Source organism: Ranitomeya variabilis, chromosome 7, assembly GCF_051348905.1.
Source record: "Ranitomeya variabilis isolate aRanVar5 chromosome 7, aRanVar5.hap1, whole genome shotgun sequence".
NCBI classification, from domain to species: Eukaryota; Metazoa; Chordata; class Amphibia; order Anura; family Dendrobatidae; genus Ranitomeya; species Ranitomeya variabilis.
The window spans coordinates 178,487,127-178,500,850 of NC_135238.1; the positions used below are offsets into that span (position 1 = coordinate 178,487,127).

A 13,724-nucleotide genomic window follows, 5' to 3' on the forward strand; every position below is an offset into this window, starting at 1 on the left:
TAATGAGTGCGTGGAAAACAAAGGACTGCACTCGGATGTCATCAGGGTGCAGTCTGATTTCCACAAACTGACACAATTAAGAAGATGGAGCAATTTTGTTCTTCATCTCCTCACTGTGTGTTACAGTTCTCTCATCCAAAAGAATTGGATCACACTATGCTGACACTCTGATCAGAGTGTCATTTGCAAAATCGGCCCAGTTCTCTTGGATGAAAGAATATACGGCCATCTACACAAGCCCCAATAATTAGATGTAACAGGTTATCCATCATTTTATTACAGTCCAATTGAAAGGTGAAAACTATTTATCAGTTTTGCAAATCACAGCCGCCAACAAATCTCTGTATGTAAATATTTTTTAGCAAATTATGACATTTTAGCCATTGCTGTAACTTATTTTTACTAGTTTATGTTGGAGTGGATATGTAGTTGTTTATGTGACAACTAGAGTTCATGGTAATTTTTTTTTCATGTCAGGTACACAGTGGGAACAGTTCAAGAAAACAATGACCAAGTCTGGAAGTTCCAGCGATACTTTCTGGTTCAGGAATATTGTAATAGATTGACAATTCCATTTCCCTTTGTCATCTTTGCCTATTTCTTCATGATGCTAAGGAAGATTTTCAGTTGTTGCTGCAAGAAACCAGAAGTAGAGCCTACCCCCTGCTGTAAGTCAGTCCACCCCTGCATAGCATTTTGGTCTGTTTTTTCAAGTGTGAATAAGTCAGCTGGGTAAATCAGCAATGTCATTTTTTTGCCTCCCCCCTCAAGTGTAACCCTATAGTGTCATAGGGTATGGAAGTGGTACGTTCATCATCACAATGTGCAATCAGCAGTTTTGTCCACAACACTGAATATATTAGATCAGGGGTGTACATGGAAACCATGGGGTCCTATAGTAAAAGTCGTAATTGGGCCCTTCATTACCTCTCGGTGTAGTAGGCAAGGTCACAGCGCATAGGAAGAGTCACAAAATGTCATTCCTCATAACTTTTAGAGATAGGGCGAGAGACAAGTATTGCAGCACATACATACAAATTTTTGCACCTTCTTAAGCCCCTTACAGTTTTCATCCACTACAATTCATCTTTTCTGCCCCTAAACATGCATCTAACACACTGCATGATATCCCCAGCCAACATCGAATTCACGCACGCACAGTATGATGTCACTACAGTACCACATAGCATGATTCCTCCACACAATGAGACCCCCATATCACCTCATACAGTACAATTCCCCCAAACACAGTATCAACGCTCCCACAATGGTCCCTATCACCACAGAGTATGATGTCCCTATGAGTAGTGCCTGATAAAAGAAAGCAAAAATATCACTCACCTGGCCATGTTCCATTTTTGTGCTGCTCCATTCCGTGTAGCACGTGGACTGAGGCTCTGTGCAGCAGGCTCGATCTTGTGACGTCATTGCACCTGCTGTAAAGAAGCTTAGACATACAAGCTGAATGATGGAGAACGGATCAGACAGATTACTGTTCCACCATTGTATTCACTGTCGGACTGGGGTATATAGGGCCCACCAGTGACATTGATTCTCAGAGCCCACCTTGGACCTACACGATAACAATGCCCTGGAAGTGCACATCACTTTAAGCTTCCACTTCTGATCATACAGATCTTTGTGGGTCAGGAAAGGGAAGAGTCATGTGGGGCTATGAGCTCCTTCCGTGATGTAAAGTTAGATACGTTGTACATATGGCGTTCAGCTTCTGCTGCCTTAGGCTACTTTCACACATCAGTTTTTCGCGGTCAGGCAGGATCCAGCGAATTGTTGAAAAAACGGATCAGTTGCAAATTGTGAAAAACCTGATGCAACGGATCGTTTTTTTTGCTGGATCCGTTTTTATTATTAACCCGGGTATGGACTTCCTGTTCTGGGGTGGGGGGGGGGACAGAGAGAGACCTGAATAGAAAATGTGCATGATTTGAATGGAGAATGCATGGCAATCCGGTTCTAATACAACTCTATGAGAAAAAAACGGATCCGGCGGAAAAAAAAAGGGATCAGTTTTTTTCAAAACTCGCCAGATTGTACCTGATGGCAAAAAACTGATGTGTGAAAGTAGCTTTACACTGATAATTCAGATCAGAACCAGGAAGGAGAGATTTGTGTAAATATGAACAACTCAGGAGTACGCTAAATGATCAGGCAGAATTCTTCATCAGCTCTCTGCCCAATCATTAAGGAAATAAACAGGGGGAATGACAATGCTACTTAAACAAGAACTATAAAGGTGCACACTTTAAAACAAGATTTTTTTTTTTTTGCTAAAAATTGTGTCTTATAGCCCTAAAAGTACATTGTATGAAAAAAAATACAGTGTGATTTTTTTTATTTTCACATCTCAACGTTAGAAACTTCTATGAAGCACCTGGGGGTTCAAGGTGCTTATCATATATCTAGATACATTCCTTAAGGGGTCTAGTTTCCAAAATGGGGTCACTTGTGGGAGGTTTGCACTGTTTAGGCACATCAGGGTCTCTGCAAATGGGACATAGCGTCAGGTCTCGATTCCATCCAATTTTGCGTTCAAAAAGTCAAACGGTGCTCCATCCCTTCTGAACTCCGCTGTGCACCCAAACAGTAGTTTTCTCCCATATACTGTATGGGTATTGGCATGCTACAGAGAAATTTTCACAACAAATTTTGGCATCCGATTTCTCCTGTGACCCTTGTAAAAATAAAACAAATTAAGTCCAAAGTAACATTTTTGTGAATAAAAGTTAAATGCTTATTTTTTCCTTCCACATTGCTTCAGTTTCTGTGAAGCACAAAGTCACTTCAAATGTGATGTGGCACTTAAAAAAATGGTTTGGTAATTTTTGTTGTAAAAATGAGAAATCGCTGGTCAACTTTTAACCCTTCTAACTTCCTAACAAAAAAAAACTTTGTTTCAAAAATTGTGCTGATGTAAAGTAGACATTTTGGAAATGTTATTTTTTAAATATTTTGTGTGACATAACTCTCTGGTTTAAGGTCATAAAAATTAAAAGTTTGAAAATTTCTACATTTTCAACATTTCCACCAAATTTCCGTTTTTCTTTCACAAATAAACACAAGTCATATCGAAGAAATTATACCAGTATCGTGAAGTATAATATGACAAAAAACAGTCTCAGGATCATTAGGATCCATTGAAGCATTCCAGAGTTATTACCACGTAAAATGACTGCCACGAACTTAGTAGGAACTTGCAGGTCTCTGGCGCCCCCTTACCCTACTGACCAATATGGGTATTGACAGAGGATAAGAAAATGAACGCAGCTGCTCTAATTTATGTCGACTATTGCGGCACGTGATGTGACGGGATGTATATATACCACTGGTTCCTGGTAGGAACATATATATACCTCAATCCAGTCACCATCAAATCCCCAACACCACATAAATGCGAAAACTATGCTGCCACCACCGACCTCTTATATGTGGATCTGACACCGTTTGGTAGTGTGAATTTGCGCAGAGTACGTTGTGGATCGCTCATAAAACAAGAAAAACGAAGCTAACAAATGTATAATTTTACTCCGGAAGAATCGGCAGTGTTTACAAAAGACACAAACGATATTACAAAAAGAGACAAAATACAAATATGTATAAACAGTTATGAAATGAAACAGGATAAAAATATGAAACTTACTAAATCTCAGTCACAGCCCATGTTGATAAAGGGGAGGAGAGACCCCAAAGAAATGATCCAGTACCACAGCATGGTGTTCTGCTGTCTCTACTGACTCTGAATGCATTCTAAAGATGGATGTTCCTGTTTTATGCTACGGCCATAAAACTAAGAACTCCCACTTTGCTGACCTCACATATGGGCTGTTTTCTGGGAGGTACAGATATCTTTGAAAGTTATCAATAACTCCTTTTCTTCCTATCTTTGGTCTGGAAGCTTACGGGCTAAAGATATTGGCAATATTTTTTCCCTTGCGATTTTACCGTTTTTTAAAGTCCACACACGGTATGTCTGGGATTTGCGGCTGGGCACAAATTCATTTCCCAGGTTTCTGATGGCCCTAAATGCCGCTAAACGCTACCATGTGTAACCCTAAGTGCCCAGATCCTGGAAATCTAATTTTCGTGTTTCTGGGATTATTGTGTATTATTAAATTTTACTTTCAGTGTTTGCTTAGAAGACAGAGTTTTTTGGAGGGAAAAACCGCATTCAGCTCTGGTAGTCCTGGCAGGCAATAAAACTCAGCATTCCAAGCTGACCATTTTCTTGAAGGGGGGTGGAAATTCACAGAGAGAGAGAGGAGATAGAGGTAGGATGTGGTCCTACAGAAACCAATGGTGGGAGGAGCAGTAGGCCAGCTCTGGTTGAGTCCCCAGAACAAGGGAAAATAATTCATATTTTCCTGACAGTGACACTGGTCAGGATTGTAAAATTGGGCCTGGTCATGAAGATGAAAACGGGCTTGGGGGGTTAAGAGGAACCTGTCAGCTGTTACTCAGAGAAGAACATACTTTAAAAGCTGTTGGAGACTGAGCCACACAGTGGATAAATTAGACAGATGTAACTCTGTGGGTTCTCCCCACCCGCTGCCAGCATGTGTTATTAGAGAGAGACCTGTCAGACACTTACAGCGATTGGAAGAAGCCACTGTCCAACTAGTCCACCGTACGACTTGTTCCACGGTGGCTTTTAAAGTATATTTTTATCTGAAACTACGCAAGTGCTTGTGGACTGAGCAGCAAGTATCATCTGCCAGGTTCCCTTTAGGGAGCACTCGACATCACAGGTGGGTACAGTACAGGGACAGATTCTCCCGAGGAAATAAAACAAAAACATCCGCACCATGGACACAATTACATTTATGTATTCACCTATTTGTTCACATGTGGCACTTCAGCCCACCACACTGGGGCTTTTTTACACTTGTAATGGAGCTGAAATGCCACATATGAACACATGAGAACACATGGATGTACCCACAGATAAATACATGTGCACATATACAAATCTGTGTCACATACACATATCTTCACAAATACACAGACATTACTTATTTCAAACCTCTATTCGAACATATTAGTTATACTGTGTGTATATATATATATATATATATATATATATATATATATATATATACAGTACAGACCAAAAGTTTGGTCACACCTTCTCATTTAAAGATTTTTCTGCATTTTTATAACTATGAAAATTGTAAATTTACACTGAAGGCATCAAAATTATGAATTAACACATTTGGAATTATATACTTAACAAAAAAGTGTGAAACAGCTGAAATTATGTTTTATATTCTAGGTTCTTCAAAGTAGCCACCTTTTTCCTTGATGACTGCTTTGCACACTCTTGGCATTCTCTTGATGAGCTTCAAGAGGTAGTCACCGGGAAGGGTTTTCAATTCACAGGTGTGCCCTGTCAGGTTTAATAAGTGGGATTTCTTGCCTTATAAATAGGGTTGGGACCATCAGTTCTGTTGTGCAGAAGTCTGGTGGATACATAGCCCTACTGAATAGACTGTTAGAATTTATTTTATGGCAAGAAAAAAGCAGCTACGTCAAGAAAAACGAGTGGCCATCATTACTTTAAGAAATGAAGGTCAGTCAGTCCGAAAAATTGGGCAAACTTTGAAAGTGTCCCCAAGTGCAGTGGCAAAAACCATCAAACGCTACAAAGAAACTGGCTCACATGAGGACCGCTCCAGGAAAGGAAGACCAAAAGTCACTTCTGCTTCTGAGGATAAGTTTATCGCAGGTTAACAGCAGCTCAGATTAGAGACCAGGTCAATGCCACACAGAGTTCTAGCAGCAGACACATCTCTACAACAACTGTTAAGAGGAGACTTTGTGCAGCAGACCTTCATGGTAAAATAGCTGCTAGGAAACCACTGATAAGGACAGGCAACAAGCAGAAGAGACTTGTTTGGGCTAAAGCACTTGGTCTTCCAACAATCTTGAAGGAGTTCCCAGAGATGCTTAGCACTTGTTGGCCCTTTTGCCTTCACTCTACGGTCCAGCTCACCCCAAACCATTTCGATTGGGTTCAGCTCTGGTGACTGTGGAGGCCAGGTCATCTGGTGTAGCACCCCCTCACTCTCCTTCTTGGTCAAATAGCCCTTACACAGCCTGGTGGTGTGTTTGGGATCATTGTCCTGTTGAAAAATAAATGATGGTCCAAATAAACGCAAACTGGATGGAATAGCATGCCGCTGCAAGATGCTGTGGCAGCCATGCTGTGGCAGCCATGCTGGTTCAGTATGCCTTCAATTTTGAATAAATCCCCAACAGTGTCACCAGCAAAGCACCCCCACACCATCACACCCCACCTCCATGCTTCACAGTGGGAACCAGGCATGTAGAGTGCATCCGTTCACCTTTTCTGCATTGCACAAAGACACGGTGGTTGGAACCAAAGATCTAAAATTTGGACTCATCAGGCCAAAGCACAGATTTCCACTGGTATAATGTCCATTCCTTGTGTTCTTTAGCCCAAACAAGTCTCTTCTGCTTGTTGCCTGTCCTTAGCAGTGGTTTCCTAGCAGCTATTTTACCATGAAGGCCTGCTGCACAAAGGCTCCTCTTAACAGTTGTCGTAGAGATGTGTCTGCTGCTAGAACTCTGTGTGGCACTGACCTGGTCTCTAATCTGAGCTGCTGTTAACCTGCGATAAACTTATCCTCAGAAGCAGAGGTAACTCTTGGTCTTCCTTTCCTGGAGTGGTCCTCATGTGAGCCAGTTTCTTTGTAGCGCTTGATGGTTTTTGCCACTGCACTTGGGGACACTTTCAAAGTTTGCCCAATTTTTCGGACTGACTGACCTTCATTTCTTAAAGTAATGATGGCCACTCATTTTTCTTTACTTAGCTGCTTTTTTTCTTGCCATAAAACAAATTCAAACAGTCTATTCAGTAGTACTATCAGCTGTGTATCCACCAGACTTTTGCACAACACAACTGATGGTCCCAACCCCATTTATAAGGCAAGAAATCCCATTTATTAAACCTGACATGGCACACCTTTGAATTGAAAGCCATTCCCGGTGACTACCTCTTGAAGCTCATCCAGAGAATGCCAAGAGTGTGCAAAGCAGTCATCAAAGCAAAAGGTGGCTACTTTGACGAACCTAGAATATAAGACATAATTTCAGCTGTTTCACACTTTTTTGTTAAGTATATAATTCCAAATGTGTTAATTCATAGTTTTGATGCCTTCAGTGTAAATTTACAATTTTCATAGTCATGAAAATACAGAAAAATCTTTAAATGAGAAGGTGTGTCCAAACATTTGGTCTGTACTGTATATATATATATATATATATATATATATATATATATATATATATATATAAACATAATTTTTATTGAATTTTTCCAAAAATAAACCCAAAATGACAGCATTAAATTAAAAATATTAGCAAACAATATTGCATCGTTTGACTTAATCAGTAGCGATGAGTAAACTCAACACTGAAGAGTTCACATCTTACAATTACAATTAATCTTTAAAATAACCGGACAGGACAAGACAGTAAAGTGACACAATAGGCAGAAAGGGGGGGAGGAGAGTTGAAGAGCAATTCTAATTCAGCACCCAATACACAACCTACTTTTCATAACAGTGTTCCTTCAAAAACTGTGTGCAAGTGACAAGTGTACCTAGAAGAATTGATGTTCTTTTGAAGACAAAGGATGGTCACACCAAATCTTGATTTGATTTAAATCTCTCTTTTTTCATTTTGCATTTTAATTGATAAATATAAACTATTAACATTTCAGTTTTTTAAAGTATTCTTACTTTGCAAAATTTTGTCCACACCTGCCTAAAACTTTTTTACAGTACTGTATATATTCCCTATAGCAACAATCTTATCAGGTGTCCATGTGTATAATGTATTGCTCGTTTCTCTAGGTCATAAGAAGGATGATCTCGAGACTATGGCTTGGGAAGCTGTGATGAAGGAGAATTATTTGGTGAAACTGATTAGCCAGACACACAACAATATGGAGTAAGTGCCCTTTTACGGAAGACCTGTTGGAGTTTCCATGTATAGGAAGGCTGTAAGGAGACAATTTTACCACTAGAAGTAAATAACAACTTTAGTGACTAAAAATCTAAGATCCTCGTTAGTGGGTTTCTGTTATGATCTGGTGGCCTAGGAGCAGCACGAGATGTACTCTGGAGAAGGTGGTATCTGTACTGACCGCGGACCCTGAACTTAACACCGCAACTAGAAGTAGCCGTGGGATGTTCCTGTCACTCCCTAGACACCTCGTCACAGCCGGAGGACTAAATACCCCTAAAGAAACGGAAAAACTATCTTGCCTCAGAGAAAATCCCCAAAGGATAGACAGCCCCCCACAAATATTGACTGTGAGAGGAGAGGGAATAAACACACACAGACTGAAATCAGGATTTAGCAAAGGAGGCCATTCTAGCTAGATAGAAAGGATAGGACAGAGTGCTATGCGGTCAGTATTAAAATACTAGAAAATATCCACCACAGAAAATACCAAAATCTCCACATCTAACTAAAGGTATGGAGGGTATATCTGCATCTCCAGAAATTCCAGCTTGGATGAACAAGTCCTTATACAGACCAAGCTGGACAAGACAAAACATAGAAATGCACTGAACTATGAGGCCCACAGCATGTGGACTGCAAAAAACAAAGCCAGAACTTATCTTTGATGCAATGAACAGCAAAGCAAGAGAGACCAGAAGAGATGTGAATCCTCCAGGAACAATGGACAACTGGCACTGACTGAGCAAAAACTAAATAGCCCAGTGGATAGCATTAAGTGGACACACCTGATGAAATGCTGCGATTGAAGACAGCAGCGCTACCACTTATAACCACCGGAGGGAGCCCAAGAGCAGAATTCACAACAGTACCCCCCCCCCTTGAGGAGGGGTCACCGAACCCTCACCAGAGCCCCCAGGCCGATCAGGACGAGCCAAATGAAAGGCACGAACCAAATCGTCAGCATGAACATCGCAGGCAACAACCCAAGAATTATCCTCCTGGCCATAACCCTTCCATTTGACAAGATACTGAAGCTTCCGCCTCGAAAAACGAGAATCCAAAATCTTCTCAACCACATACTCCAACTCCCCATCAATCAACACCGGGGCAGGAGGATCAACAGAGGGAACAACGGGCACCACATATTTCCGCAACAAAGATCTATGAAAAACATTATGGATGGAAGAAGAGGCTGGAAGGGACAAATGAAAGGACACTGGATTAATAATCTCAGAAATCTTATAAGGGCTAATAAAGCGAGGCTTGAACTTAGGGGAAGAAACCTTCATAGGAACATGACGGGAAGACAACCAGACCAAATCCCCAACCCGAAGCCGGGAACCAACACACCAACGACGGTTAGCAAAACGCTGAGCCTCCTCCTGAGACAACACCAAAATGTCCACCACATGAGCCCAAATTTGCTGCAACCTGTCAACCACAGAATCCACCCCAGGACAATCAGAAGGCTCAACCTGCCCTGAAGAAAAATGAGGATGAAAACCAAAATTACAAAAGAAGGGCGAAACCAAGGTAGCAGAACTAGCCCGATTATTAAGGGCAAACTCGGCCAATGGCAAGAAAGCCACCCAATCATCCTGATCAGCAGACACAAAGCATCTCAAGTAAGTTTCCAAAGTCTGATTAGTTCGCTCGGTTTGGCCATTTGTCTGAGGATGAAATGCGGAAGAAAAAGACAAATCAATGCCCAGCCTAGCACAAAAGGCCCGCCAAAACCTAGAAACAAACTGGGAACCTCTATCGGACACAATATTCTCCGGAATGCCATGCAAACGAACCACATGCTGAAAAAACAGCGGAACCAAATCAGAAGAGGAAGGCAATTTAGGCAAAGGTACCAAATGAACCATCTTAGAAAACCGGTCACAAACCACCCAGATAACCGACATCCTCTGGGAAACCGGAAGATCTGAAATAAAATCCATAGAAATATGCGTCCAAGGCCTCTCAGGGACCGGCAAAGGCAAAAGCAACCCACTAGCGCGGGAACAGCAAGGCTTAGCCCGCACATAAGTCCCACAGGACTGCACAAAAGAACGCACATCCCGTGACAAAGAAGGCCACCAAAAGGACCTACCAACCAAATCTCTGGTACCAAAAATCCCAGGATGGCCAGCCAACACAGAACAATGAACCTCAGAAATCACTTTACTAGTCCATCTATCAGGAACAAATAGTTTTCCCACTGGACAGCGGTCAGGTTTATCAGCCTGAAATTCCTGAAGAACCCGTCGTAAATCAGGGGAGATGGCAGAAAGAATCACCCCTTCCTTCAGAATGCCGACCGGCTCAAGGACCGCAGGAGAATCAGGCAAAAAGCTCCTAGAGAGGGCATCCGCCTTAACATTCTTAGAACCCGGAAGATACGAGACCACAAAATCAAAACGGGAGAAAAACAGGGACCATCGAGCCTGTCTAGGATTCAGCCGCTTGGCAGACTCGAGATAAATCAGATTCTTATGATCGGTCAAGACCACAATACGGTGCTTGGCCCCCTCAAGCCAATGTTGCCACTCCTCAAATGCCCACTTCATAGCCAACAACTCTTGATTGCCGACATCATAATTGCGTTCTGTAGGCGAAAACTTTTGAGAAAAGAAGGCACACGGTTTCATCAAGGAACCATCAGAATTCCTCTGAGACAAAACGGCCCCTGCCCCAATCTCAGAAGCGTCAACTTCAACCTGAAATGGAAGAGAAAAATCCGGCTGACGCAACACAGGGGCAGAAGTAAATCGGCGTTTAAGCTCCTGAAAGGCAGAAACAGCCGCAGAGGACCAATTCGTCACATCAGCGCCTTTCTTCGTCAAATCGGTCAGGGGTTTAACCACACTGGAGAAGTTGGCAATGAAACGGCGATAAAAATTAGCAAAGCCCAAAAATTTCTGAAGGCTCTTCACAGATGTGGGCTGAATCCAATCATGAATGGCCTGAACCTTAACTGGATCCATTTCTATAGATGAGGGAGAAAAAATGAAGCCCAAAAAAGAAACCTTCTGCACTCCAAAGAGGCACTTAGACCCCTTCGCAAATAAAGCATTATCACGAAGGATCTGAAATACCATTCTGACCTGTTTCACATGAGACTCCCAATCATCTGAAAAAATCAAAATATCATCCAAATATACAATCATGAATTTATCAAGATAACTCCGAAATATATCATACATGAAGGACTGAAACACAGATGGAGGATTAGAGAGCCCGAATGGCATCACAAGGTATTCAAAATGGCCTTCGGGCGTATTAAACGCAGTTTCCCATTCGTCACCCTGCTTAATACGAACAAGATTATATGCCCCTCGAAGGTCAATCTTAGTAAACCAACTAGCCCCCTTAATCCTAGCAAACAAATCAGAAAGCAAAGGCAAAGGGTATTGGAATTTGACCGTGATTTTATTCAAGAGGCGATAATCAATACAGGGTCTCAAGGAGCCATCCTTCTTGGCAACAAAAAAAAAACCTGCTCCCAATGGTGAAGAAGATGGCCGAATATGCCCCTTCTCCAAAGACTCCTTAACATAACTCCGCATGGCGGCATGTTCTGGCACAGACAGGTTGAAAAGTCGACCCTTAAGGAACTTGCAACCTGGAATCAAGTCAATAGCACAATCACAGTCCCTATGCGGTGGAAGGGAACCGGACTTGGGTTCATCAAATACATCCTGGAAATCTGACAAAAACTAAGGAATTTCAGAAGAGGGGGAAGAGGAAATTGACATCAAGGGAATGTCACCATGAACCCCCTGACAACCCCAACTAGTCACAGACATAGATTTCCAATCTAACACCGGATTATGTACCTGTAACCATAGGAAACCCAGCACAATAGCATCATGCAAATTATGCAACACCAGAAAACGACAATCTTCCTGATGGGCTGGCGCCATGCACATGGTCAACTGTGTCCAAAACTGAGGTTTATTTTTAGCCAACGGTGTAACATCAATACCCCTCAAAGGAATAGGGTTCTGCAAAGGCTGTAAGGGGAAACCACAACGTTTGGCAAATTCTAAGTCCATTAAGTTCAAAGCGGCGCCTGAATCCACAAATGCCATGACAGAAAATGACGATAATGAGCAGATCAGGGTCACAGATAACAGAAATTTAGGTTGTACAGTACTGATGGTAACGGAACTAGCGATTCTCTTTGTACGCTTAGGACAATCAGAAATAACATGAGCAGAATCGCCGCAGTAAAAACACAACCTATTCTGACGTCTGAATCCTTGTCGTTCAGCTCTAGACAAAATCCTAACACACTGCATAGGCTCAGTACTCTGCTCGGAAGACAACGCCATATTGCGCACAACTCTGCGCTCGCGCAAGCGCCGATCAATCTGAATGGCCAGAGACATAGAATCACTCAGACCAGCAGGCGTGGGGAACCCCACCTGTTGTGAATTCCGTTTCCGGGCTCCCTCTTGTGGTCATGAGTGGTACTGTGTGAGTTCTGTTCTTGGGCTCCCTCTGGTGGCCTTTAGCGATACGGCTGGTCTGTAGCTGGGTTCCAGCTGCCTGGTTTTCTGCTATTCTGGCTGCCTATTTAACTCCACCTGGACCTGTACTTGTTGCCTGCTGTCGTTGTATTCAGTACTGGTTTGGTCTCTCTTGGACTTCCCTTGTGACCTGTCTCCTCCTGGAGAAGCTAAGTCTTGCTAGTTCATGTTTGCTCATTGTTTCCTTGAAAATGTTTCTCACTATATGACGAGTTCAGTCCAGCTTGCTTATATGTGATTTTCTCGCTTGCTGGAAGCTCTGGGGTGCGGAGTTGCGCCCCTCACATCGTGAGTCAGTGTGGGGGTTCTTGTATTCTCTGCGTGGATATTTTTGATAGCATTTTATACTGACCGCACAGATTCCTTGCTATCTTCTGACTATTTAGTGTTAGCGGGCCTCATTTGCTTAAACCTGTTTTCATTTCTACGTTTGTGTTTTCCCCTTCACTCACCGTTATTATTTGTGGGGGGCTGTCTAAACTTTGGGGTTTTCTCTGAGGCAAGTGAGGCTGGCTTTCTCTCTAGTGGTAGCTAGTTTCTCAGGCTGTGAAGAGGCGTCTAGGTTTTTAGGAACGCTCCACAGCTGCCTTTAGTGTGTGTTGATAGGATCAGGGTTGCGGTCAGTAAAGTTTCCACATTCCCAGAGCTAGTCCAATATTCTGGTATATTTATCAGGTCAGTTCTGTGATCCTAACCACCAGGATCATAACACCCACCAAAACATCTTTAACGGATTCAGAAAGACCCTTTCTGAAAATTGCCGCCAAGGCATCCTCATTCCATTTAGTCAGCACAGACCATTTTCGAAATTTCTGGCAATACGATTCTGCCGCTTCTTGACCCTGACACAGGGCCAACAAGGTCTTCTCAGCATGATCCACTGAGTTAGGTTCATCATACAATAAGCCTAGCGCCTGAAAAAAGGTGTCTACATTAAGCAAAGCCGGATTCCCAGATTCCAGGGAAAATGCCCAATCCTGAGGATCACCGCGTAGCAGAGAGATGACAATTTTAACCTGCTGAATGGGATCACCAGAGGAACGGGGTTTAAGAGCAAAAAACTGTTTACAGTTATTTTTAAAGCTCAAAAATTTTGACCTGTCCCCAAAAAGCAAATCAGGAGTAGGAATTCTAGGCTCTAAAACCGAAGTCTGAACGATATAATCGGAAATACCCTGTACTCTAGCAACAAGTTGA

General features: G+C 42.4%; 1 protein-coding gene across 4 annotated transcripts in view; it reads left to right on the top strand.

Moving 5' to 3' along the window:
• Positions 1 to 13,724, top strand: part of TRPM8 (transient receptor potential cation channel subfamily M member 8) — a 173,801-nt gene that overhangs the window by 155,341 nt on the left and 4,736 nt on the right. For all 4 annotated transcript variants that reach the window (XM_077272379.1, XM_077272381.1, XM_077272382.1 and 1 more), the window contains 2 exons: positions 478 to 668; positions 7,893 to 7,989. In XM_077272379.1, coding sequence (XP_077128494.1) covers positions 478 to 668; positions 7,893 to 7,989 — 288 coding nt within the window. The remainder of the gene's footprint in view (positions 1 to 477; positions 669 to 7,892; positions 7,990 to 13,724) is intronic.